Here is a 27,853-nt window from a genome sequence, read left to right on the forward strand (position 1 = left end):
ATGCATGAACTTTTGCACAGGTAATTGGTTTTTACTCTATCATTCTTTTGTTTATATTTTTTTATAAATTTGAAGTGAGTACTTGAGAGGATGGCTGTATAGATCTTACTTCTTTGGCACTTACCTCATTACTATAAAAGAAACGAGAAAACTTCAGGCAATTTGTGCTTTTGACATATTTTCTTCATCAGTATCAAACTGGAAAAATACAAACAATGTAATGATAATAATAAGAAAAGTAATTCTTTTTTTGTAAAAACCCATTTGTATTTTGAAGAAAGATCGTTTCATGTTTATACATAAAATTGTTGCTACCCAACACAATATAAACAAGTTTTATTGGAGTTCACTGTGTCTTTCCACTTCATCTACTGCTTGTTTCAGTCACTTCCAAAACACACTGTATTACTCTACATTCTCATAAACACTGAATATTTTAAGAATTCTTTACTGTTAAGAAGTTGGCAATTAGAATGCATGAAAGCACCATAGGGGAGGCAATTGAGCTTTCCAATACAAAACTGAATTTGACACTGGCTGTGCAGAAGTGTGAACAGCAAGGTTAACCTTGCACTCAAGTCCTCCCTTTCCCATTGCTGCTAAAATCTATTTCTTGCTGATGGTTAACTCACAAATGCAAAAATTACTCACCTGCCTGCCAACTCCACACAGCTGCATAGATCTCACTGCTGATCCAACCATCTGCAAAATGCAGCAGCCACTTAATGAAGAAATTCAAAGCACTCTTAAAAAACAATATTTTATTTGCCAAGTGCTGCCTGCACCTCAAAAGAGGCATCCATTCTTTGGGATTCTCAATTAACAGCATTGGATTCAATTTGGGAACCTAAATGGGCAGGACAGCCTGGTTTAGTATTTCTGAGTTTCATCAAGGGCCTGATACAAACCAGCCCCGTTTTCATTCCTACACCAAATGAAAGGCTAGAGGAATTAATCTCACTGGTGTCTACCCATAATAAAACAGTAGGAGTAAGGAAGGTGCAAACCTTAAAAAAAAAACTCAAACCACTCAGAAATCCACATCAGATAGATTTCTGCTGTTTGCACACAGTTCAATATATAGAAAATATGTGTCTGGGGCTTTCTGACACTTTGAAATAGATGAAACTAAATATACGAAGAATTCAGAGTAGGAACACTAAATTTAGAACTTAAAATACTCAGACCTGGCTTAAGTGGGCCCTTATCAAAGACGTATTTACCCAGAAAAAAAAAAAAAAAAGGAAGAAACAGAGCAATACTGTGCAGTTTTGAAGAAAAATAAAGGATGAAGAAAATGTCCTGGGTACTTACAACATAAATGATGGGCTGTTAAGAGATAAGGGATCATATAAATGATGTCTCCATTGCTTAAACTACATCCTTCTCTTGGAAACCAGCTCTGTGTAAACTGCAAATAGGCAAGACAACACATAATGAGAAAAGAATAAGATTCTGTTTATTGTAAGTACCACATTTAATTTTTAAAAAATATTCCAAACACCCAAAGCTCTTGGAAAATAACTCCTGAAAAATAATGAGACACAAAAAACCTATGGTTAAATGTGCTAAATTATGATGATCTGTCTGATGTAAAATCATGAAGAAACATCTTCTAAAATGTGTATTGATTTACAACCATTAATTCCTTTCTTTCTTTAAACAAATAATTCTTCCTGACATGTTTATTTCTAATCAAAGACCATTTCAGATATTAAAAGAAATTAAACAGCACTCACTTAACAATGTGTGTTCAGGACTCTTTCATCCCTCCAAATATACACACCAATTACCCTACCTTTAGCACTGACTCTGCTATCCCAAAGAATACCAACATGCTTTGCAAATATAATTAACAATATGGCATGTCAACGTCCACTGTTGACATGCAACTGCTATTTCCGAAGCTGTCAGCATTTGGCAATACTGTGTAAATGTTTAAAACAAAAGTGAAGAATTGGTTATCAGTCTAGGGGGCAAATATAATCACTGAGTTTGGAATTTGATCGGGATTAAGCCCTGGAGTTTACAGCCCTGTTCTTCTCATTGCACTCCAATGGTATTTTGATGGTTAGCATCCTTTAGCTGCATAATTGATAATGATCTTTGATTGGGTGACTGCATCAGAAGAAAGGGTAATACACACTGAACAAGCCTGGTTTATATTTAACTTTGTTGGCGTTTTTTTAATATGAGAGTTCAAATATATTTTTTTCCCACAATACCTCTTGGTATAATTAAATGGAAAGCAGTTTTGTGGTCGGGGTAGGTAGGCTGGTTGCAGCAATTGTAGCATCTGGAAGCTGCTCACTCCATGTCCTTTCTGGATGTGCCCCCTTTGAAGGGATTAGCAGCAGCCAGCTCCAGGCAGTCCCCTGGGTATCAGCTGGCATGTCCCTGACACACTGCCTGCAGTAAAATGAGTTGATTATTGCAGCTACAGAGACCTGACACTTTGGAAGAATCTCAAACTGGTCACTCAGGCTGCCCACACAGCCTGACACACTGGTAGCCAACAAGGACTATCACAGGAAACACTAAAACACAGCACAGAGCACTGCAGCTGGAATAGCCAATGATTGTATGGTTCACAAATTGTGTTTTATGAAACAATAAAGGGTGTTTACTTTCCCTGGTTATAAAAGAGGATAGGAGAATTCCTAGGTTGTTCCAAAAATGTAAAACAGGATCAGCAGTAAAAGATGTTGAAGCAGCAGCGTTTCCCTGAGAAGCAGCCAACTTAGAAGTGGAATATGGATTAGTGTCATCAGGAGCAGCAGCAAGAGCTGCACAGGCAGTCTAATGGGGCACTTTCTTTGCACATCATTCTGAGGCTCTACAGCTGAGCCACTCAGAAAATCACAGCTGAAAAAATTTTGTCCAGAACTATCAAGCAGATTTGCACCTTCTCTACACTCTGAATTTTACAGGTTACTGAATAAAGATGAATGAATATCTTATGTAGCAGGTGGAATTTCGATCTTTGGAAAGAAAAAAACATAACTCCACTACCATAAAAAGCAATGGCATGAACTAGAGTTTGATGTGCCATACAGGGTCTTTGCAGAAGTCTCTAATCTCTTGTCGGATGAGGAAAATAAAAGCTCTTTATAAACAATTCAGTCAATCTCCGATTTTTTTTTTTTTTTGCAATAACTGTTGGTGGGAAGTCTCTAGAAGTCTCTAACATGATGTGATACAACAAGGAAACATTCAATGAATTTTCAACATGTTGTTTTGACATTTTTAAAATATTCTTATTAAATATAAACACAAAATATGCTAGAAATCAGCCTTCCACACCAATGCAGTGAGAGCATTAATTTCAGTCTCTGTCTTTAACTGGCTGTAGTCAACAAGCCTTCAGAGAGTCTGTGAATCTCTTCTCTTAGCTGAAACTGGCCATCAAGTACAAAAACTATAAAGGCATTGACTACTGAATGATTGATGTCTGACTGGAAGACCAATCAACATTTAAACTGGGAGTTTTTGAAGTGGCAAAATATATTTAAGCTCCAAAAGCTCAATAATGTGGGTTTTTTTTGATTTTAAGCCATTTGGTGTTTCCATAGGGCAAATTTGGATCACCTGCAAAGATTCTGTTTAAAAAAAGTATTCTACAAGTCTGGGTTTACTTTCTAAGATGTCTCAAGGCAGGTACCTGAAATTGCAAGTACCAGGATACTTTAGAAAACATAAACTTCTATTTCGAAAGCACAGAAAGTTATTAGTCTTACTGAGTTTCAGACATGAAAAATCCTTATTTATTCACCACACAGAACCACATGCCTCCTTTCTTTGCCCTTGTCTGGATTGAGTTGGTTTATCACAGTGTCCTTATTTCAGTCACTTAAGTTTGCTCCTATATAACTTTTTGTGTTCCTATTCACATTCTAAAGAAGTTGAAGAATTCAAAGTAGTAAGTTTTCCAACATGAAGATCTATAGTATTTACCACTATAACATTAGCTTCAAAAGACCTTCATGCTACCTAAAGAGCTAGTAATTCTTTGTTTTCCAAAGACTCCTTGTCTTGACATTGAAACTTTCCTATGTTCTTCTGTTTAAGGTGAAATAGCTCTGGCCATGAAGAACCCAGCTCTGCAAGATGGAGAGGGAATGATAGAGTATGGAATTCCCCCTTTTTCATAGACTGTCTGTTCCATGGTATAACATGGCTTTTACTACCTGGCACATCCTGGGAGCAGGCAAAAAATAAGACAATTCCTAATTTTAATACTAAAGAACAACTCTAACCAGGGAGGTTTTTTACCCCATGTGTTATGCCTTTGTGCCATCAAGGAAACAAGGCAAACTTCTTCTCCTTATTTTACAGATGGGAACAAACACAGAGGGACCTAGTGACCTATCAAATCTGTGGGTGATATCAATGTCACAAGCAGGAGCTCATAACTTCCAAATCAGGCCAGTAACCTCCAATTGTGATCACAGACCCCTTGAAAATGGTCAAATTGACCATACAGTCATAACCACTGTGCATTGAAATTAGACATTTTGTTATCACAATTACAAGTTTAATCTGAATTCTGTGTGTGTAATAAAATTTAGAACTACCTCAAATGTGTTTCTCATAGCAGATTGCAATTTTTATTTTCTTGACACTCCGTAGATGTCACGGAAGGGTTATTGTGATCCCTATGTCTTTTAATATGCCCTAAAGATAAGTGAATCAAGATGAAAAATCCAAGAACCAAAGGCAACCTCATAATCCATACTCTCTGTGCTGTTCATTTCCTAAGGAGTGCTCTATATGAGGGAAATTATCTGTATTATATGTATACTATAGCAGAACAGATCTATTTTCCATCTGCTATATTTTCCCCCCTTCAAGCTGTACTCCCTCTGTTGGTATAATCAAAAGATGGCCACTGGTCCTCAAAGAGAAAAATAGAGTAAACATCTAAATTTATATAATTTATCCTACATTTTTAGTAAGGTACACAAAAAATCAACATAACTATTATAGATTCCTAGAAATGAGTTAGGCCTTAATAGTTAGCTACCTCCTTTTATTGTAAAATTCAACAAACTCTGAGAAAATCTCTTTTTTTATACAATCTTTTGGATATGTCATTTGCCATTTATATTTGATGGCCTTAAGGAAAAAAAAGTTACAAAAAGGTATTAATGCAAGTAGATAATAAAGCTGCATTCTATAAATCTATAGCAGCTTACAGTAATCATTAAAGCATGCAAAACTCTTTCATCTATTCAAAAATATGCAGTGCACAGAATGCCTGCTAAGGTGCATGACAAGTCAGAGTTAAATATATATTAATAAATGAATTAGCTTCATAAATAATAGCCATAATGACATTTTAGGAGACAATAAGTCTGAGGATTGTCAGAAAATGGTTGATGTATGAGCTTCACGTCTCAGTGATTCTTCAAAATGAATAGGCTTTGCGAGATAGTTCAGACCCACGACCAGCCTATTTCCTTGAATAATTTACTTGTTGTCAATTTGTACAGCCACATTACACATGCAAATTGTGCTGCCTGTGCAAACACCACTTGGAGATGATAAAAACAAATTTACGAAGGCTATAGAGGAAGGATTTATTTCACTTTCTCGCCCAGGTCAAGCAATACATGTATCTGACGATTGTGTGTACCCAATTTTGTTGTAATTATATCAGCAAATTATTCTTTATAATCTTATTATTTTTAGCAGTCTCCTTGTGCTTGGGATAATTAGCTTTCTTCACTCAGTGTAAAAACAATTCAACTTGCCAGCTAGGCAGGGCACAGCTCCATTATCTGTTTTGGGTTTAAATTTATTCCCTATATTCTTGGACACTTTGTGTAAATTAAAAATTTCATAGTCCCTAATACTGTACACGCTGTTCATTCAGTGATGAATTAAGGTCCCTAAACCTCTACGTTTGCTATTAGATATCTCACCCACTTTATATGTTAATCTGTGCTAATGAATTCCACAACCCCTAGCCACAGCGAGATGACTAAAATTATTACCACTTACAGAGATATGCCTTTTTCATTTAAAGTTCAATTCAAATTGCTCCCATAAACAGTCTGCCACACAAAGATACCTCCTTTAAAGAAGAGTTACTTACCTGTAAGTAGAGTTCTCTGAAGGTAGCACTATCTTTGGATACACATTCCTCAGCCACGTGACCCCTGGTTTGTGGCAGGGGGGAGTGGATCCATCCCTTGATAGTTAAGACTTTTTCCTCAAGGCACTTCATTACCTCTGCAGCTCCTGTGCCTCAAGGGTTGTTTGTATCACAGCCTGTCAACACAACCAGCCCTCACTTTTGGAAGGCCCTGGACCAAGCTGGAGAGCAGAGAGGCTCCTTAGAGTGGTGGCCATTGTGTTGAGGGAACATCTACACAGCAGCTCTGTACTGAGCGAGTCTCAGGTGTGTGTCTTCTTCCCTCTCAGGATTGCTACCTAGGAGCGAGAATAGCAAATCCAGTGAAACAAAAACACAGGAGGCAACAAAAAAAACCAGCACAGAATTAATTACGCGTGTAGCACAAGAGTCATCCAGGTGTCAGCTCGCCCATGGTGCAGCTTCTTGCACTCCACAGAGAGCCTGGCTGCACAACCAAAATTCTACTGCTCTCAAAAGGAAAATAATTTAAATATTACAGTTTTCTTAGTAAAGGAAAATAGGAATACCCTCTGCTGAGCGATTGTGTTTCAAACCAGTAGAGGGCATTGGCATACACAGAGACTAAATAGGTTCATTACAGGAGCTTGAAAAATCAGCTGTTATTTATAAAAATGAAACAATAGCACACTTCAAATATAGTACAAAGTATCAAAACCAGCCCTTCAAAGTTAAACCAACACAAAAATAAAACGCTCAAGATTCTTATAAGACTTTCCTTTTATATTGACTTTTATTGCAGCACAAATACTAAACTAATTAATTTTATCTAATATCCTTGAAAAGTAGTTAAAATAGCGTTGTTTGTTTCACAAACTAAACCAAGGAGAGGTTAAGTGCCTTGCCCTAGCTCCGTGTCTGAGTGCCACGTGAGCTGCAAGACTCACTATTGCACTTCTAAACAACACCCATTAATACACAAAGCATAACTCTGAGGGGTTAAGAAAATTGCTCTCTGACTCTTTTCGTATAAAAACAGCCAGGTGATTCTCCATTTGGTGACATGGCAGAAGGGTGTTTCTCTTCTATTCCAGGGAAATGTATCCAAGATCCCAAACCAGCATAAGGATTTTGTGCTCATTACAACAAAACTGGGATTGATGTATTCAGATCAATGAAATTTATCCAATACTAGGTGAAGACCTTCACATTGTAGTGAATTACAGGGCTGCAGATTCCATGAAACATATCCTGTACTCAAAGTAACAAATGCAGCTGTAGCAGCAGAGGGGTCAGGTCAGAAAGCACAACAGTCCTCAGGCCCCAAGGGAATGCCAAGGGGATGAATAAATGCTGTGGCACAACGAGAAGTGAACTTCACTCCCTCATTGCCTATCCTTGCTGAGATCCAATCGAGTCAGGTTATGATTGGTGTGGATACATCCACAACAGCCCATTTATGCTAGTGCCTTCTGCAAAAAATGTATTCTAGGAACCCAGACCATCAGCACCTTGAAGTGCTTGCACTTTTTTGTCAGATCTACACTTCAAGATTAATTTGTCCAATTGTTATTTGTTCCTTGGCCTGACTCTCTGAAATCCAGTGCAGCCCTTGCCAGTGTCTGTTGATGCCCTTAACAGTCCAAATGGGCTCAAAACCTTCAGAGTTTATGCTCACAACAGACAAGATGAAAACTTTTCCACCTGTGAGGCACTGAATTTGAAAGTTGAAAATACCTTGTTCATTTCTCACGGGAAGCCTGTGGCAAGAATGGTAACTGAGTACAGATCTTCCAAGCTTCAATCTGGAATTTTCAACAGAAAGTATTACTTCCTCCCTGAATACTCACTGTGTGTTAGTGCTTTCAAGATGCCTTTTTAAAGAGTAGGCAAAACAACTTGTTCATGGGCTGCTGATGCTTAAAACCACAGACATTTCTTTCTGATTCCATGGTCAGAATTTTCATTAAAATGCAAACCTGAGAGAGGCAAGGACATTGTAAATGGTGCTACGAAAATATTCTCATTAAAAGCTAAGGGCTTGATGCTACATTATTCAGTTATGGACTTCCCTAAAATAAGAAAATGTAGAAACATCTGGGAAGACTTGCTTAGATTTTATATGGCAGAGTATGTGAAAAACCATCTGTAAACCTTTTAACTGACTTTAAATGTTCATTTGACTATAATTATTTCAAAGGATTGATAAAAAGTATATTTTAAGTTAGTAACAAATTAAAAGTTTAGGAAATAAAACTCAGAGGCTATTTTATTGTCTTTACATCTCTCTTTAAAATCATATTAATTTTCCTTTCCAACACTATTTTATTGTACTAAAATATAACCATGCTAGAAAAATTTCTCATTATGTTAGCAAAAATGAATACAAGGTAGATAGTATACTAACACAATGACTGTAATCTGCTAATACAATAAGGCCTTCCTATTATGTTTAAACAAGAATCCAGTTCTCGATCATTTTGACATAGTTTGAAAACACTGTCTCAAAAGGATAAAATGTAGCATATTTCTATGCTTAAGAAAAAGTTTCTTATGTCCTCATTTGGAGGACACTGTAATAACTGTGACTCACAGTAGTATCTGTAAATATCCAATAGCAGGTAAAGGAAGAGATAAAGAGAGATAAAGAGAAAATTGCCTAGAACCTGACAAGTCATAGAGATCCTGGAAGATTCAAATTAAACCTGCTGTTACATCTAATTGCAGTAGTCCTTCCTTCTAAAGTTCAAGTAGTTTTTAATAACAGCATCAGAAATATCTAAGCTGTAATTACTGTGTTGTGCCAGTTTGATGTTCCACAGGAATCTCAGAGGCATGACTCGTTTCATTCATAAGAATCATTGCTTGGCAGGTCTCCAGGACAGGAATTCAAGTGAGAAAGGAAGTTAGATCAGTTGACCAAAAGGAAATAAATCAGATTATTTGAATATTTGCTCAATGGGGAACAGAAAATTGCCAACAGAAGAATTTGACACTGAATCAAGTGGTGGACACAATAGCAGCCTTCACAAATTTGATGTAAGAACATCAGGGTTGGTCAAAAGGTTGTGCTAGCTTGTGCCAGCAGATAAAAATACTACACATTGTTTCAACACAAAAACCCAACAGCAAGTTGCAAATTCTGATAAGTAGCAAACCATCTTTTTTGTAGTTTCATCAAGCACTGATTTGTGAGATCAAATACTTCTGGACTGATGCAAGTCAAGCAGAACCTCTTGCCACCATTTTTCTCAGGGAAGAACCTGTGAGAAGTCAGAATTTTTTTGTGGGAGGACTGGAGATTATCCTGAAAACATGGCTTTTAAAATGACAAATACAATTAATTTGCAATTAAAAATGAAATTAATGTGGATATTTGAGTACTTCATTTGTGTGCATTACCAGTGCTATTCTTGCTACAAATTGGTTGTGGACACTGAATAAAGAGCCCAATATTTGGATATGAATTGTTTAATGAAATTAAATTTGCCTTCTGAAAATGTATCCCTACCAAACATATAAATTTACAGGTCATAAAGATGCCACACACCTTTCAATTTTTTGAGTGTGTTCAAATTTGGTCACATTAAGGAAATATCATGCAGCCTAATGGTCTAACAACTCACTAAAACAAATGGCAATGAATATCCAGTATCAATACAGTTATTAATTACCAGTTATCTGTGTACCAAATACAACCAATTATTCAGTGTAAATAAAATAACTCTCTTAAAAATTGATTTCCCAGATGAGAGGAAAATCTAGTTAGCAAGCTGAGTGTGAAATTTACATGTAGTTCATGAAAAAGTGATTACTTACGGATTTAATTGATTTTAGAAATGAATCTGAGGATGTAAAATTATGGCATAAAAAGGAAAACAATCTGAAGATCTGATTTACGTCCATGAGAAAGGCATTTAGATTTTCCTTCCTTGCACAGCCAATCCCAGAAGCTGGGATCCACCAAGAAATCCCTACTCAAAGCCATTATTTCCTATTATCCATCTTCATGACACTTGCCCTTCCCTCATTTCCCTCATGTTTGTCCACAACTGGGTTATGTTGTGGTTTGGGGTCAGCAACTCCTTTCTCCAAAGTCTCATTATCATATTGAGATATAGTTTTCAACCTGTCAAATTGCCACTCAAAAATACATTCTCTCACAAATTATTTTGAAGGCAGGAAACCTCCAGTCTTTCAGAAGCATTTCAGTGATGCCAGCCTTATCCCTTCATCTATTCCTTGCAGTTTCCCTGTGCCTCCCTTCCTGTTGCTCCTTGTACACAAGATGTCCTTGCTGAATCATATTCATGATGCTCCTAAATACTTGTGTCATCTGCCTCACCTATGAACGTTGAAAAGATAGGGTGTGATAGAATATTCCAGATAAACAGGTCCTTTGGTGAATGCTCTGAATGGACTGTCTGTTCCCCCTTGAAGCTCCCAGGGTGTTCCTGATGAGATTCTAGGAGCTCTTTCACATTCTCAGAGCAACTTAAGGAAAATGTGAGCTCTGATGCTGACAGACAATCCACAACCAACAGCCTTGTAAGATCTGTGACTGTGGTTTCAAGGTTTTCTCTTCACCACATGGATAATCCAATGCACTAGCAGGACCTTTGAAAGGATTTTTCAATTCTTGAAGAGTACAACCCTTGTCATTCTGTCCCAGAGTAAACATTTTGGTGTGGTTTAACGACAAGGCTTACTGTTGGAACAGATGTCATAATTCTTTTCTGGCAGCAAGGACTGCTGTACAAGTTGATCCCTGTCTTTGTTCTGAAAGAAGCACAAGTCTGATGAGGGGCAGCTGAGCGAGCTGGGGGTTTTCAGTCTGGAGGAAAGGAGGCTCAGTGGCACCTTTTGTCTCTCCACAAATCCCGGACAGGAGAGTGCAGCCAGGTCGAGCTCTGCCCCAGGGAACAGGGACAGCATGAGAGGAAATGACCTTATGATGCATCAGTTGAGATTTAGGTCGGACATTAGGAGGAATTTCTTCACTAAAAGGGTGATTAAACACTGGAATGGGCTGTCCAGGGAGGTGGTGGAGTCACCGTCCCTGGAGGCACTCAAGGGAAGACTGGATGTAGCACCCGGTGCCGTGGTCAGGTTGACACAGCGGGTCATAAGTTGGACTCGGTGACCTCGGAGGCCATTGCCACCCATTCTGAGACTCTGACAACCTCCCCGCGGGCACACGTTGTCCCCTCAGCCCCCCGGGATCGCTACCAGGGCGGCGAGAACCATCACCGTCCCCTCACAGCAAGGCGCAGCCATGCTCCCCCGCCCCGGGGCACCCTGCCCCTGCCCCTGCCCCCGGGCCGCCCCGCCCCGCTGCCATGGCAACCGGCGCGCCCGCTGATTGGCTGCGCAGCCCCGCCCAATCCGCGCGCGGGGTGTTCCGGCGGTGCCAAGATGGCGGCCAGGTAAACACGGCCACGGGCGCAGGGCGCGGGGCCGGGCGGGGGCTCTGGGGGACCCTGAGGGACCCTGAGGGACCCTGAGAGGGCTTCGGCAGCGCCGCCGGCCGTGCGGGGAGCAGAGGGACGGCGAGTGCCGGCTGCCTTCCCCCAGGCCGCCGTGGTGTCGCGTTTCTCTTCGCGTCGCCGCCTCCGGAGCGGGTCTCCCTCACTCCCCGGCCTGTCGCCTCCCCGGGCTGGCTCTGTGTCGCGGCCCGGCGGCGAGGAGAAGATGCCCCCGTGGAGAGACGGGAGGTGTTTGCTGCAGTGTCGGCCCTAAACTGAAAGAAGCTGTAAGGACACGCATAGGGGCACAACGTTAAAGGACAGTGCACAGCCTGTGTACTCAAGCTGTCTGCTTTTTCCTGAAATAGTAAGTACTAGGAGCTTTATAATGTGCTTGTCTAAATCATGTAATGATAGTTGTAAGAGAGAAGCTGAAATATTTCTGATGACGTGTTCTGCTGTTTCTGTTTCTCTCTTCTGCAGGTTGTTTTTGGGTTGGGATGGGTAACCTGGTGTCTTCTCGCTGACTTGAAGCAGTTTGGACTTGTTTAAACTGGAGGATGTGGAGTGGGCTGTTACCTCCAGGACTGAATGAGAGTGATGTTGATCTAAGTTCTGATGATGGAGAAGAATCGCCTGATTCCTCCAAGCAAGATGCAAAGGAAGATACTGAAAGAGTTCAGGGGGCTGGAGAGGAAAGTAATGCCAGCAGTGAACCTGTTGTGGTACCAGTGACAGATGAAGACAGTGAATCTCAAACGTGCCCTCCTGGAGTTTCTGTAAATATCTGGAATGTATGTATCACTGCAGGTCTGCAAATGAGTATAGTGCAGCGTGCTCAAAGTTGAATGGCTGATTTTTAGATTAAAATAACTCAATGTGAATTGTTAATGTGCAAATCTGAAATGAGATGAAGTATGATCTGAGTTTATATACCTTAGATTGTTTCAAGCAAGGTGAACAGGAATTTAGGAAGGAAGCAAGCAATTAGGTAGTTTGGTGGTTGTTAAAAGCACAGCAAGGAGTTGTCATAACTATACAGTTGCATAAAACTAGTGTTTTAGTGGTTTATGGTCTCTGAGCTGCTTGGTAGGTGCTTTTTGCATTAGTTAGGATTTACAGCTCAGTGTATCAGCCACTGTGGGGGTGCTTAATACCTGGGGAGTGGAATAGTACCTTGCTGCTTGCTGTGGGAGTTAATTGCAGGTATTCAGGCTCAAGAGTTCCTTTTGACCTCCTGATTTTGCTGTTGCATGTAAAGACTGGGGAAAAAACAACCCTTAACAAAACAATCTGTGTTTTAGGCTTTGGATTCCAAATAAGAATTGGCAAAAAACGGTTGCTCTCTTTCATCCATCAGCCCTTGTGGTAGCCTGCTGTGCAAGGACCATGCTGTCACTAATTTGTGGATTGCAAACTACCAGCAAGGCAATAACAAGACATGAAATTGCTCAGGAGTGCACAACCACCAAAAGTGTGGTCTGTGTCACATCCCATGAGAGATCTGTCAGATTTGAACAGTCCTGGGATGTAGGGAGGGCAGCAAGTCAGAGAGAGGTGATGAAAGATTAACACCAATTCCAGTTCAGCATCATCACAGTTGGATGTTCTTGATTTATAAATTTGGATGTAATAGATAACATGAGGTACTGTGGATAAATAAGATACTGTGACAGCATTTCTGTATGTATTTTCTTAAAAATGGGACGAAAATTAAAAATCCTGATTTGCTTTTTCATAATCTTGTAGAAATTTGTGGAGCTTCAGAAGAAACACCGTGAAATGAAAATGCAAGCAAGAGAGGAAAACAGATGCCGAAAAAGAAAGCGCCGCCGAAAAGGTAGGGTTTTTATAATTAACAGAATTTACTTTTTTTTCAAATTGAATTAGTATCAATACATGCTGCTTTGTGAGGTTGGTGGTTTTGGTTTTTGTGGGGTTTTTTTTTGGTGTGTTTTGGTTTTTTTTTTTTTTTAATAAAGAATTGAATGCCTTAGTAGATGTATTCTAGCTGTTATCTAGGATTTTATTTTTCCACTACTGTACATCACTTGCAAGGTTGTAGTGGGGTTGTAGATTGATACATAAAATTAAAGTAATATATTTGTCCTCCTCTTAAAAAGGAGGCAGAACTTATTCAGTTAATACAGATTTATAATGGTTAAATGTATTTCAGTAGTTCTGTAAAACTTTTGCATATTCTGGTTAAAACTTTACAGATATTGTAGGAGTTTCTTACAGCTGAGTGGTTTAAATCCACATGATCATTGGGTAAAAATCCCAGTGTGTTGATCTTTCAAGGAAATGTGACCAATTAGAGCTCTGTTAACGTCATTGGATGCTATGGGGTATTACTGTGTAATGTTGGATTTTTCTTTTTTTTTTTTTTTCCCTTAGCAAAACAGAAAAAGACTGATGAAGTGCCTAAGAGGTATAACCAGGTCAATGGGATTACCTGAGGTCTGTTAGTAGCAGGCAAAACTTGTAATAAGCTTGCCAAAGCCTAGCTTTGAGCACTGTGTCAAAATATCTTTCAGATTTGTTCAGTGTCTCTGTTGTTCAGGCTGGATTTGTACCAGTGATTGCTTGATAGAGTGTTATTGCTTGGTTTTAAAAATCAACACAAATGCATTATTTAATGTAACTTACAATAGACTTAATGCTTTTGTTATTTAGTTTTGCATGTAACTGCATACAACCTCCTTTCAGCCTGCTTCTTCCCTTCCTTTTCCTCCTTGGCAGAGTTAGGTTTATGGTTGGAGTTGATCTTAAAGGGCTTTTTCAGCCTAAATGATTTTATGATTCTATCAGCTTGCTTTCAAGTTTGTGAAATTACACTTACAAAGGGGAAGGAATAATTAATTTCACTTCAATTAAAAACTGAATGGGTGAAAAGACCTTGTCTGCCAAATGGAAGAGTTTATTTTAGCATTGAAAAGGATATTACAAGTTGTGGAAAGGGAAGTTGTGGTTATATTAATGACTTGTTTGTTTGTTTTTAGTACTCAACAGTTGGAAAATGAAGACAAATGGAAAGAACTTACACAATACTTTGGAATCAATGACAGATTTGAATCACCTGTGGACAGCAGGGCTCCACAAAAGGTGACTGTTAATACAAAGGCAGTGTCAGCTTGTGTTTGGCAGTAAAAGAACTTGACCTTAATTGAAATAGGAGGAAAACTGAGGCTATTTCAGACTAAAGGATCGAGCCACTCTGAGGAATTTTGTGCACTTTTTAAATAAATATCCTTGAATGGTTGCTGTGCTTTCTTTTAATATCCAGACTTGCTTCCTGTCTGATTTTGTTTTCTCCTGTTGTGAGAGACAGAACACTTCATATGTGTTGTTTGACTTTGCATTTTTTTCTTTTTCGTTGTGTTTTAACTTTAAAATGTGTGACATAAATCCTTCAGTTGACACTAGTGGCTACAAGAATGAAAGGGGCAAACCTAGCATACATTTTGACTGGATTCATAACACTTTCTGTTCAAAAATACTCCTAGTTACACAGTAATATCTGAAACAATTGGTACACATGATGAAAAAGTTAAGAATCTCATTATATTGTGAGTTTCTGGTAGCACTGTTAGTTCTGTAGTTTTTGTAATAAAGTTGTGTGTGGGTTCTGTGGCATGAAATGTTCAGTTAGCTTCCTTTATGATAAATTTCATATTTTTCATTTTCCTAAAGTAAGTTTCTATGTGCAGATCATGAGGATTTGTTTGCTTCTTACTTTTGGTGGCTATTTAGTTGTCATTAACTGTTTAAGATAGATCTGGAATGGATCCCAAAGCATTAAATTGCAGGTGGTTTCCCTGTAATTTCAGGGATTTTATCACTATTGGAAGATACGTCTCATTATTTTCAGAAAAGACATCTTAACAGAATTTTCCATCACTGCAACTTCCAATTGTGCATTTTTTTTTCATCTACCACCTGAAATAATTCATGTGCAATGTTTGCAGATCACTGTTTCTCCAGAATTCCATTAGCTTTTTCACTTTTATCTCTTAAAAAAGTGTATGTTATGGAACTGTCAAATATGTTTTTTCTAGTTTCACTAATATTTAAAACCAGTGAGGCTGTAAATTGTCTTTTGTTATGAGAATGAGTTTTTTTGTGAAATTCTGAAGTCAGTGCCTACTGCTGTGTTATCCTTCTGTATTCCATCAGAAGTTTCCAACTATAATTTCCAGGAAATATTTACTTTTTATTGTTACATTATTTGTAAGCGTTGCCATTAAACAAGTTATGTTTACCTCTGAAAATAGGAAAACAACCTTTAAATCCTAAAGCTTTCCCATTGTTTTCCATAGGGCTGCTAGAATTTTTAATTTATTAGCACAGTGGAGTGGCTTTGTGCCAGAACTCTATTTTTTGGACAAAGATAAGATCTTAGAACTGTAACGATACAGTGGTAATTGCCATTCTTCATGTTACCTGACACATATATTTCACTTTTGGTTTAGAAAGCTCCAGGGATGGAAGAGATAAGCCAGATCTTCAGATGAAATTTTATCGTGACAGGCATAAACTAGCCCGTGTAATTTTTTTAACCTATAGTATTATCCTGCACATAAGGTGGAACTAATGCAATGATTTGTGCTCAGGCAGCCTCTCAGTGAATTCTTAATTATACTGTCCATTACAAAACACAGACAGAGTGATTTATGGTGCACAGAAATTACAGGTTTATGCAGTGTCTTAAGGAATTTTATGAAAGAAATATTTTTAGAAAGGAGGTACTCCCTTCAAATATGTTCTTTTTGTTCTGAAGGTATTTACTTTTTTTTTTTTCCCCTAGTCTGGCCTTGAGCTGAGCATAGAGAAGTGTGTGGCTGAAGGTGACATTGCCAAGGCTGAGGAGCTGAGTGACAGATTAGCCACTCGTGAGGTAAGTGGGCTGTTGACAAAGACTCTGAGGGGTCATTTAGTTTTGCACATCTGGACTAAAAGTGTCATGACTAAAATAGCATTGAAGGTTGTTTACAGCATCTTCCCCATTTCCTAAGCAGATTGCTGACAGTGATTGACTTTGCTGCTGCTGTAGCAGTGCTTGGACAGCTGTAGCTGTGTTTAAGAATTGAAAATACAGCCATGAGCTATCCCAGGTAACCTTGCTTTAGAGCCTTGCTGCTGACCCCACAACTCAGAGGAGTTGGTAACTGGTTAGCTGTACTTAGCTTTTGATTATTCTGCATGTTCCAAGCCAAGAGAACAGGAATAGGATGTTCCCTTCCTGTCAGTTCCCTGTGGCTCATATTTTTTTGCATTACCTCACCAATAAGCTTGGGAAGCCTGAAGACAGGTAGAGATTTAGCAAGCCTAGAGTAAATGAGGAACTATGAGCCCCATGTTTTGTGCCAATACTTTTTTTCCTGTGTATTTATGTGGTCAGGAGTCCATGGCAGGAGGAATTCTGAAGAAGAATGGGAGTAGATGGTTGTCAAATACAGTGCTGCAGCCTTAGAATTGTGTTGGCTATTTTTTCTCCTCATAATTGTTTAGTGTAAAGATATAAAGCTAAAAACAAATCCAGAGAAACACAGTTTTTTCAAGATGGTGTCTTGTTAGTTGGTGTGTCTGAGTAATTTCATGAAAGCTGTGCTCTCTTTGGCACAAAAATGGGACATTTAAATCTGTATGTAGTGCTTAGTGAATACTTAAAGCTGATGAGGAATCTGTCAGATAACTCCAGTAATTTCCTTTAAGAAATTGTTAAATTGGTGCACATGTGGTAGGTGGTAGCAGCTGAACTAAGTAACTAAAGTCCACAAGGGCTGTGTGCACAGGGAAGAAAATGCAGAGGAAAGAATTAGGATAAAAAGATGGTTGAATAGTTTTGAAGCCAGTTAAAAAAAAAAAAAAAGTACTGTTTGAGTGAGTGGAGAAGTGATCATTTTTGTGTCAAAGTGATAATTTTTAAGTCATTTGAGTTGTATGATATAACCTATAAAACTTATAGGATTATATTAGAAATTAATTATGTAATTTTTGCTTTCATTCCTTTATCTTGCATAATATTCCATCTTCACAGGGGTAATGGGAATTTTCTGTCCACTGTATATGCTTGCAAAATTCAAAGGTATCAGAAAGGGGTTAGGAAAGCAAAGACAAATTTTTACTGCTTCTCATTCTCATACAAATATTTTAAATGTTTCTTAAATACAATATTTTAAACTAAGCTTTAATGTAAAATTGCAGATTTAAATCTGTTTAATGCAATGTGTTACTATATTGTGATGGCTTTAAAAACAGGTGGCTCTTGAAGTGGGAAGTACAGTTCTTAAGGTTCTCTGAGGTTAGGTAAAAGTAACTGTTCCTCAGTGAGTGTTCTTACAAAATCATTAAACTCCTCCATTTAGTTACTCAGGGCAGTTTCTAATGACTAGACTCTTATCTGCCTTGTCACCAGTGATGACAAAACTTCAGTCTGCAAAGATAACAGCTATTGACAGTGGTAGGAATGTGTCCTGATGTTCCCTTTAAGTCTGACCAGCTTCTGACTGTTCTATTACCTTTCATGTGTACAACATGAAAAACACTTGCTGTTCTCCTTCACAAATGTCATTATCCCATCTCCTCTAAAGTGGTTGGAATATTATAATCAATAAAACATACTGAGGTTCTAGTGCAAATTGTTTGACTATAAAAACAAATTAATGTAAGAAGTTTTAAGGTTTTGTAATATTTATGATAAACTGTTATCTGATTTTGGTAGCCACGGGATTATACAACATCTAGCATATCCCAGGTGCTACAGCAGTGTATTATTATTTGTGGAACATTAGCTCCAAATTGTTGACTTTCAAATATTAGCATGTTGTAATTCTGAAAACAAAATGCTTGAAACGTTATTAGTATTCACAGCTTTGACTTGGTTTTGGTTAAGTGGGTTTATCTGAACAAATAGTATGTTGAAAGAAGGAAAACTCAAATGACTGGCTTGATCTCTCATGAGGAGTTCTGTCGAGGCAGAATCCATGTGAATTCACTGGGGTTCTCTGCTCTTGTAAAGATGTGCTCCACTACTCACTGCAAGGTTCATTTTTCTTTGTGATTTTTCAGAAGCTCTTTTTTTTTCCTAAGGAAATTGTTTTAATGGTGACTGTTTCAGTGAAGAGCTATTAGAAAGAATTTGATTATGGAAGAGGTTGATTGAACAATCATTGTTTTATATACAAGTACAGTTAAAAAAATCTTGCTTTCATGTTTTATAGTATTGATTCAATTGCTACTTTCTTCTCTTAGCAATTTACAGAAAGGTCCATTTTAAAATACAATGCCTCTAAGAAGTGAGCTAATTTTTGAATTATGTGGCTGGCTATTTGTATCCCTCTAACTTCCAATGCAACACAACTCTGTGAGCAAGTCAGGCATGGCTGTATTGAAGTACACCACTTCTGAAGTCTGGAGTAATAAGTGGATGAATTACTGTTCTTTTATCTCAACTTCATCTCTTTATGTATAGTTTTCATTTTTCTTGAGCGGTGTTAGAGGGCTGGGGACAGAGAGTGTGTGAGAAACAGCTGTCTTGTGTTTGGGGTTCAGCCCCCCTTGCAGCCATGTGAGAAATGTTCAGTGGGTAGGTGTTCTTTTTGAAATCAGGTGTATGGGGTTTTAATCGGCACCATTTTCTTTTGCAAGAAGCAGTGACTGGAACCTGCTGATAAAGCTTTTGCTTTGAGGCACAGATCCCAGAGTTCTTAAAGCCGTTTCCTGCCTTAATAAGTGAAACTAATTTTTGATGTATAACATTTATAAGCCTGTGAAACTGATAGGGCAGCTTCAGTATTTAGAAAAATGAAGCCAAAAATAAACAGATGATGAGTATAGACGGTAAAAACATGTCCTAAAAAGCAAAGGAATGTCAAAATGATACTGTCAATATCCTATCGTTATGACACAGTGAGAAAAGGTTTTTTAAAATCAGATTCATTTAAAATCAGTGATGTCTTAGGCAATATGCATAATCTAGCAGCTGTCAGTGCATCACAGAATTTTACATTCTAAAAACCTAAATGATACTGCCTCATGGTTTGGATGTTCAGGTTTCCATGTGGTACTTGTTGCAGATTCTTTAAGGAAAATGTCATTGCACTGCAGTAAATGAGGCTTTGGGCAATATGTTACTTGTTTTCTTTGCTTTGACAAATACACACAAATGCTGATTTTTAAAACAAAACTGCTCAGTCTAGAAGTATTCCAGGTTTTGGTGTGAGAGTTGTAACTTGGATACTTCCTGCATGAGGCTGTATTTACTGATGCCTGCATGTGTGGATTCGTAGGTAGCTTTTGAGACTGGCTGGTGTGTTCCTCCTTTTTATTGGCATTTGCATTTCTATTATAAAAATGAGCTGTACTTACATAATGATGCTGATATTCAGTCTAATCTCTTGGCAAACCTCACTATCCAGTATTACCCCTTCTCTCCTGTTGTCAGCTATCAGGTGGCAGATCTCTACCTGTGGCATCCTTGGCCATCCCACAGCATGTTCTCATGTGGGGTGTTCTCCTTCACTGAGAGGGCTGGTAACCCTGAAATTCTTGATTTCATTACTTTATACATGAGTGAAGCTTTTCCTGACAAAAATATGGACATCTGTGCATTATGTTATAGAGAATAATTCAGGCCTCCGGTAACTGCTCCTTCAGCTTCTGGCTCTGGAGCACCTCAGTGCTGTAATGCAATTGCAGTGTCCAAGATCAGCACTTCTTTGATAAATGTGTTGAGCAACAACATAATGCAGGTGGGTCATACTCATTAATTCACTGTAGATCTTCAAACACAGTTAGGCTACTCAATTATTTCTTTAATACCTACAATGCAGTACTCCTAGTATTAAATAACTAAGCAGTTCATGGCAGTGTGCATGGTACAATATGCACAGTTAGTGTTTATTATTGTAATCCAGTTGCTGTCTTTGTTATCACATTCCAGGGCTTCCAGCATTGGCAGAGTCCTTCGTGTTTTACAGTTGTGCTTTTCAGATGTAGACTGGCATACCTGAAGCTATTGTTTGAACATTGCATTTGAGGATGACTTGTTTAACTTGAGAGATGCCAATAGAAATGTTAATGTTAATGTAGGAGTTACCCAAAAAATTCTGAGCCTTTTGGAATGAAAGTTACTGAGAGAATAAAGTTTATGTGAACACTTACCTGGGCTGAAATTACATGATTTTTTGGTGATGCCTTAGGGTAGGATAGCTGAGATCTAATAGTATCAGGTACTTGGATATGGAGCTGGGAACAGACACTTGGAATTATGTCAACTTTTTAATGCTTTGTAAAAATCTTTCTGGAATAGTATCTTGAGATGTAATTAAATTGTTCCTACTGTGTTAGTGGGAATCCACCTAGATTTTGAAAAAGAATAAATGTTGATAAATTAGAACACTGTGACTGTGCGTAGCTGGATGTGTTTATCCCTTTGAGTAAGAATAGTTTGTGCAGATATCTGGTAATTTCACTCTGCTATAAATCAATTTCAATTTGGAGTGATACTTATAAAAATTATTTTCATAATTAAATAATCTTAAAAGATTTCCCACCACCACACCTTAAATACATTTTCCGAGCTTTTATCCCCTAGAGAAAGAGGTTTCTTTCATAGTGCTTTTGTGCTCAAATCATGGTTGTGTGTCTCAAAAAGCAGAATGCAGCTTTCTTTTGGCTCTGATATTGTGAGAACTAATCTGACTAAAGCTCCAACTTTGCATTTGTTGGTGTTTTTTGTGTGAGCTGCCTGGTAGGTAGGTGCCACATTGTCTAAGAACACATTAGCCTGAGGACTGTAACTTGAACATGGTAAAATAATCTTGACCATGTTAGACTTACTTGTCAAAAGTTACTTTTAAAATATTTTGTAATTTAGTGTGCTAAATTGCTGTAGCTCTTGTCAGTCTCTAAAGAGCACAGACTTTTTGACAGCACTTCCTAAGCATTTGGCTTAGTGGCTTCTGGCATTTTGGGTAAAGACTTAAGCTGCAATTTATAGGGACACTGGTATTTAATCAAACTTAAATGAAAGATCTCCATTGTAATTGATGAAATTAATTGGCTATTCAGTGGAATATCATCCTCATGTTACAGCAAGATCAGCCCTGCTGTTGTCTTCAAAATTTGATGCATCAGCTTTGACCATTTTCTCATGATCAGATTGGTATCTCCTGTCTGCAAGTAACTTCTAGTCCTAGAAATTAGTAAGGGAAGTACACAAAGCAGTTGTAGATCATAACTACTGAGAACCATTCTGGAAACTGGTTTCCAGGTGAGAATCTGGGTAGGTATTGTGATGACATTACTGGCAGGGATGGACAGGAGTTAGTACTTGATGCTATTGTGTTGGTAAAATAAAATTTCTAAGTTCTGGGCAATGTTTGCCATTTCTCATAGTGCTTTTACATACCTGAAGCGATGCAGTTTTTATGTGGAGTGTAACCAAGCACAAGTTAGCTTGCAAGTCTTGCTTGTTGACGAACTGCTCCCCCCCAAAAAAAAAGAAAAAAGATGAGGTTTTTAATCTGTGAAGGATTTCCTTTCTTACACTTAGTAGAGGTGCTTCCAAATAGTCCTCTTCATTGAGGTGGTTTTCTTTTAACCTTTGGAACATGGCAGGGTTATCACCTAGAATTACATTCTTATGCTCCCTTAATTATGTATATCTTTTCCTTAACAAACCTTAAAAAAAGATTTCAGATGTTACAAGTCTAATTAAAGAGACAGACAAAGCACAGTTTATACTGTAGATTTTTTCTGCAGTTCAATTAATCAGCATGTTTTCTCTTTTAATTAAAACCATTTTAGTAAATTAAAGCCCACAGCAAAACACATATATAATTTGTTTGTAATTAGCTCTTAATTGGTGGTAGTTGAAGCTTAGCACCCTTGGTTTCTTTCTTCATGATTGCCATTTTATTAGCAGCCAGTCATTAATTAATCTTTTTTTCTAATTAGCTTATAAAACTGTTGATGGCACATTATTGTAAATGTGATTTTAAGTTCAAAGCTTGTTAATAAGCTTTCTTACTTAGAAGAACAGAGATAAAGAAATTGCTGAAAACAGTACTACAGTTCTTTTTTTAAAACTGCCTTTGTTATAAGGGGGCTCTGTAAAGCATCTAACAGCTTATGGTTAATTTTTTAATGCTGTGTTTTCTCATGAATGGAAGAAGTTACTTGCATTTAAATGTTTAAGTCTAGCAAAGAGCTTAATATTAGAACAGTTTTCTGTCCTTGCTCCATTACTGTGTCATCCAAATATAATTTGATGTTGTAATACACAGCATAAAAATACAACAAAGGTATTACAAAGTATTTTACAGTGGAAGTTGAGCACATCATTGAAAGGGGACAATTTTCACTGCAAAATCCACTCGGTATTCTTGTTTGCTTTATATATTTTATATACGTCAGCAATGGATAACATTCCATAACATAAAAGGAGAAAATCATTGCTAGAGGCAAGCCTGAAATAACTAGATTCATATTTGATGAGAAACTGTAACACTATATTAAAAGGCTGTTTGGCTTCTCTGCTATGATCATAGGATATTTCAGGACCTGTTTGAATATAGATGTTTTGTTGGAGCTTTTGTAGGTTTCAAATTTTGTATTTCATACCTCAATATTTATGGAGCAGTTCTTGATTCTGTTGTCTCAGTACTTGTATCATTCAGCATTTACTTTTTACAGTCCTGTCTTAAAGACAAGTCTCAGCTTTGTGATATTTAATGTTAAATGTCTTGATTTGCAAGGAAGTTTTCTGGAAGTTACAGTAGATTCTGTTGCAACTTAATAAAAAATGTTTACTCTTCTGCCTGAACTTTACATTCTATTTCAACTTCAGCCATTTCTTTGCTTGTTTTAAAAGTGTTTTATGATGCTGTGCAAGAAACACTAGAAAGGGATAGCTGACAAGGAAAAAATTAAAAATTGGATAAAAAGTAAATGAATAATGTCATATTACTAAAAAGATGAGAGGCTAATTTGTGCCGACTTTTTGCTAATTTTGTTCAAGCCTCAAAATGAGGAGCTGTCACCCGTTCTGTGTAGCACTGATGACAGTGCCAATGATCCATGAAATAAGCTGCCGCTGGCTTTGTTCTGATAAGAATGAACAAATCTGCACAATGTACGGCTCCCAGAATCTCATTTTCATACTTGCATGCAGGCTAAAAGAAATAAGCTGTTTGCAGGCTTGATTAATCAGACATTTGAGGGTTTTTGTCTCTTTGATCTCTTTCGTCTCCTAGGTAACTTGCTTGACATTAATGTTGAGCTTGAGTAAAGACAATCAGGAATTGTAGACCAAACTGATATAAAAATTAAAGACCTTAACACTTTAAGTACTCCAGTAATGGTTCCGCTTTACTTCAGAAAACATCTGTTTTCATTTAATTAAAGAACAAAAGAGAATGGCATAAATATTTTTCGTAGAGACCTGTTATTCCATAAAAAGTTAAAGTATGATAATTGGTATTTTTAAATAAATGCCTTGAAAGTGTTCAAAAGGAAGCAAAGCTTCAGATATTTGTTACAAGGTAACAATTTCAGATGAGTAGGAAATTTTCATTTATGCTACATTAAACATCTAGAGGAAGATATTTGACATGATTATTGGTCAACTTCAAAATGGAAAGGTCTTTGCCCTGTAGAAACTAAGTTGTTTTTTAAGTTTGTCTCAAAATACACATATATATAGTGTTACAAGGATGAACCATTATATCAGCTTTACTACCCAGTATGATTTACACACTTTAAACCTGTAAAATTGAAAGGAATTTAAAAAAAAAAATGTCGCAGTGCGTTTGCTTGAGGTTATGCAGACGCTTTTACAAATCTTCCAAGTGGCTGTAAAGATGAATGCCTCAAGGGTCTAGCCAGGGCCCTGCTTTTCCAACCAGCTAAAGCCCTTATCTTAAATCCAAGCAAAGTACCATTAATCTTTTTGAAAGACCTTTTATGGCTTTTAATATATCCCAAATTAGAACATTTTACACCCTTGGTTCCTGAAATATGGTGATAAAAAGCCTTTAGAGCTTAATTTTCCTTACTGCGTGCTCTGACCAATTTGCAGTTCTTTGTGATAATGTTTAGACACCTTAATTAAAATGCAGCAAAATATTGGATGTTCTATATGGAAAATGCTGATACTTTGACTACACAAGAAATTGTTGTATATATTTTTATTCATGCTTTCTTACTTCTTTTAAGATTGTATTTTATTGAGTTATCTGATGACCTGAAATGTTAGTGTGGGTTTGTTGTTTTTTTTTTGTTTTTTTTTTTTTAATGTAAAATCCATTGACCAAGCTTTTATGGATTTCTTTTGGGGGGAAGCAGGGAGTGAAGATGTATGTCTGGGTTTGGGTGGGAGCAGAAGACATTTAATCTGACTAAAATGTTTGTGTCTGTTTATTTGTTTTCATGTCTTGAAAATTTGACTCTGTGTAGCCTAGAAATTACAACAATGCTGCAAAATGTTTCTGCTTTTACTTCCACATATGCTGCAGAGGATCTTATTATCCCATTTATTTTCTGTACTTTTCAAAGATGGGAGAACTCATTCTCTCCTCCAAGAAATGCAGATAAAAAGATATTTCTGCAGCACTTGTGTAGAGCTTGCTTGTATATATTTGTATGTATATAAGTGCTCAATAGGCTACTAGAATATATTTTAAGGAGATGCTGTTATTCATCACACAGTAAAAGTTAATTTTCAAGTGTGTTAGGAGGCAAAGTACCTCTAATAAAGGCATGGTTCTGCTGACTGACTTCAGCCATCAGATTGCTCTATTGTTTAAGCTAATAATTACTCCTGTTTCAATTTAAAAGCAAACATTTTTGGAATATTTTAGGTGAGTTTTCTTAGGCATTTTTATACTGCAAGTATATTAAGGTTAATAGCTGTCCTTAAATATTAAGTGACAACGCAAATAAAAGAATGTTATGTTTTAGTCTCTGACCTGAGATTTGGCAGTTCAGATGTTGGCATTGAATTACTGATAATAAAAAATGTTAATGCTCAAGGGAAAATTACGTAGCTAATACAGAGGTTTTGAAGTAGCTGGTCACATTATTTTGTGCATCAAAATTATTCCAGAGGTACATATTTATAACCTTATAACACATGCAAATAGAGGATGAGAAACTTGTTCAGCATTCTTTTTCCCTTTTTAAATATTATGCTTATGAAAATCTCAAATTTCCTTTTAAACCATTATGCTCAGCTCCCAACTGCTTGTGTTGCCAGTGTTTAGAGCCTCAAACAAAGCACAAACTGATGTTGTGCTTGCTGCCTTTCCTTAAAGGCTGCTGCAGAAAAGCTGCTTTCTTCATTCTTGAACCCTGAGAGGACCATAAGGCAGAAGAGCTTGTAGTGATGGTGATTTTGGTTGGGTTTTTTTGCTTGGTTAACAAAATGATCACCTATCTATTGTGTGTTGGATGGGACAGTTATGGAAAATGTGTCAGTGTATCTACACCTGAAGATATGTTCTTGAGCTCTCTCTCATCTTACCTGGATAAAGCATTTCTCAGAGTGAATGTTGGTTTGCATAGATGCTGCAGATTATTCAAGTATATTAGCATTAAGAGAGGAACTTCAGCCAAGGTGTTAAAGAGTATTCTTTCCCTTGGGTCTCCCATTCTTTGATGCTCCCATGACATTTTGGGGAAATTTAGAATATCCAGTCAGAAACATATTCACTAATTTCAGTCGGTTTGGTGTGGATTGAAAGAAAACCTGTTTGTCCACAGCAGCTTGTAGCAATTTGGGGTAAATGAATTGCTTGCTTGTATTGGAGAATAGCAGTAACTCTGGAGAATAAATTCCTTCATAACTCATAATGTCAAGTCAAGACAGCAACCACAAAATGTTTGTTTCTTGTTTGTCCGATCTAATAGTGCACCATCAGCCTAATATTTGACAGATATTTTAGTATCTGTTGACTTTTGAGAAACAATATCATACCAAGTAATTTGTGAGGATTAAATTTCATATGAGCCATTTGCATCTAATCAGTTTTCCTTTGTTCCTTTTCATGTCTTAGCTTGGTGTGAAAATTGCCAAAGCTGCCGCTTGCCGCAACTTTGTAAAAGCCAAGCAAGAAGCAGAGGCTGCCCAAGAAGCTCAAAAGAAAAAGAAGCTTGCTTGGGGGTAAGTCATTTGAGTATGGAATTAAACATTTGTGGTTTCATTGGCACTAAGTGTGTACAATACAATCTCAGTTAAATGTTTTCTTAGTTGAAATAGGCTTGTGCTAATCTTATTTGTTTAGCTGAACCTTGTTGGGTTTTGGTGGGCTTTTTTAGGAGTGTATTGGACTTAAGTACAGAGGCTTTATCAGAAATAAAGTGGTGGTTGTATGGCTATATTTGTCTCCATGTCTTTATTACAGTATTAAAAATAAGTTCTTATTTTTGTTGTTAAGAATAACATGGTTAAATGCCTGAAACACATACACTCATGATTCCTAATGTGGTTTTTGTGCTCTGTTTCAGATTTGAAGCCAAGAAAAGATGGGAAACAAAAAGCAACATGGGCTACATGTAATCCATCCTGTTTTCCTCAGGAGTCAAATACCTGTTGTTACTTGAAGAATTTTTGTGGGCAGCTTATGAAATCTAAACATAAAGCCCCCCCAAAGCAAAACATAGCACATCAAATGCCTTGTGTTTGTCTTAATGTTGTTATATTGCACTAGCTTGTTTTGGCACTCTCTTATAAATAATACAGCAAATATACTATCTAAACATCAGTACTGTGTTAAACATAGCACTTTTTGTCTCGATATGAAAGCTAAAGGTAATGCATTTCAGAATGCATTTGTTGGTGGAGAACTCTTCTGAAGTTGAAATAAAATCCTTGGTCCAAAAGTGTTTTGTGCTGTACTGCAATATAATGTGTGTGTATAATGGGAGGGGTATGTTTTCTGCTGGGGCTACACAGACCTAATGCAGTAGGTACTACTTTTCTGCTTGAAAGCTGGGGGAGGACACTAAGTAAAGAAGAGCAAAGTCAACCTATCTCTTTTAAACCAAGGGCATTTATAGCTTTAGTAAATATAAACACAAAAAAAATGTCTGAAAAAGTCCGTCCTCCCTCTCCTGGAAGGATCTGGTACTATTGGTCACATCCTGGTGCCACGTTCAGAATATTTCAATTTCCTATTTTTCTTTCATTCCCAAGAAGACAAATTTAGAAGTCCCCTTTAGAAGTCCCAGTTTCTTTAAAAGTCCCAGATAAAATACATAAATACATATCTTGGAAAAATATCTGAAC

At 37.3% G+C, this 27,853-nt stretch overlaps 1 protein-coding gene and 1 long non-coding RNA gene across 12 annotated transcripts in view; one reads left to right on the forward strand and one right to left on the reverse strand.

Moving 5' to 3' along the window:
• The window catches only part of LOC146435110 (uncharacterized), a 60,333-nt gene extending 48,949 nt beyond the window's left edge, over nucleotides 1-11,384 (reverse strand). For 2 of the 10 annotated variants that reach the window (XR_014853134.1, XR_014853133.1), the window contains exons 1-8: nucleotides 9,917-11,384; nucleotides 9,256-9,360; nucleotides 7,948-8,076; nucleotides 6,098-6,435; nucleotides 3,991-4,197; nucleotides 1,315-1,411; nucleotides 652-847; nucleotides 125-198 (exon numbers count right to left, since the gene is read on the reverse strand). This is a non-coding gene — a long non-coding RNA (uncharacterized LOC146435110). The other 8 variants (XR_014853142.1, XR_014853139.1, XR_014853140.1 and 5 more) reach the window with 7 other exon arrangements.
• Nucleotides 11,385-11,479: 95 nt separating this feature from the next.
• FAM204A (family with sequence similarity 204 member A) lies at nucleotides 11,480-27,447 on the forward strand. 2 transcript variants are annotated; one of them, XM_085064730.1, is made up of 8 exons: nucleotides 11,480-11,523; nucleotides 12,046-12,356; nucleotides 13,312-13,402; nucleotides 13,960-13,993; nucleotides 14,565-14,667; nucleotides 16,370-16,459; nucleotides 26,622-26,728; nucleotides 27,073-27,447. In XM_085064730.1, the coding sequence occupies exons 2-8, from the start codon at nucleotides 12,123-12,125 to the stop codon at nucleotides 27,122-27,124; spliced, it is 711 nt and encodes a 236-aa protein (XP_084920856.1). In that variant the 5' UTR covers nucleotides 11,480-11,523; nucleotides 12,046-12,122; the 3' UTR covers nucleotides 27,125-27,447. The 2 variants fall into 2 exon arrangements, with proteins under 2 accessions (XP_084920856.1, XP_084920855.1); XM_085064729.1 differs by lacking the exon at nucleotides 11,480-11,523 and adding an exon at nucleotides 11,549-11,929.
• Nucleotides 27,448-27,853: the final 406 nt, after the last annotated feature.

Source organism: Lichenostomus cassidix, chromosome 6 (genome assembly GCF_008360975.1).
Source record: "Lichenostomus cassidix isolate B80296 chromosome 6, HeHo_3.0, whole genome shotgun sequence".
Lineage (NCBI taxonomy): Eukaryota > Metazoa > Chordata > Aves > Passeriformes > Meliphagidae > Lichenostomus > Lichenostomus cassidix.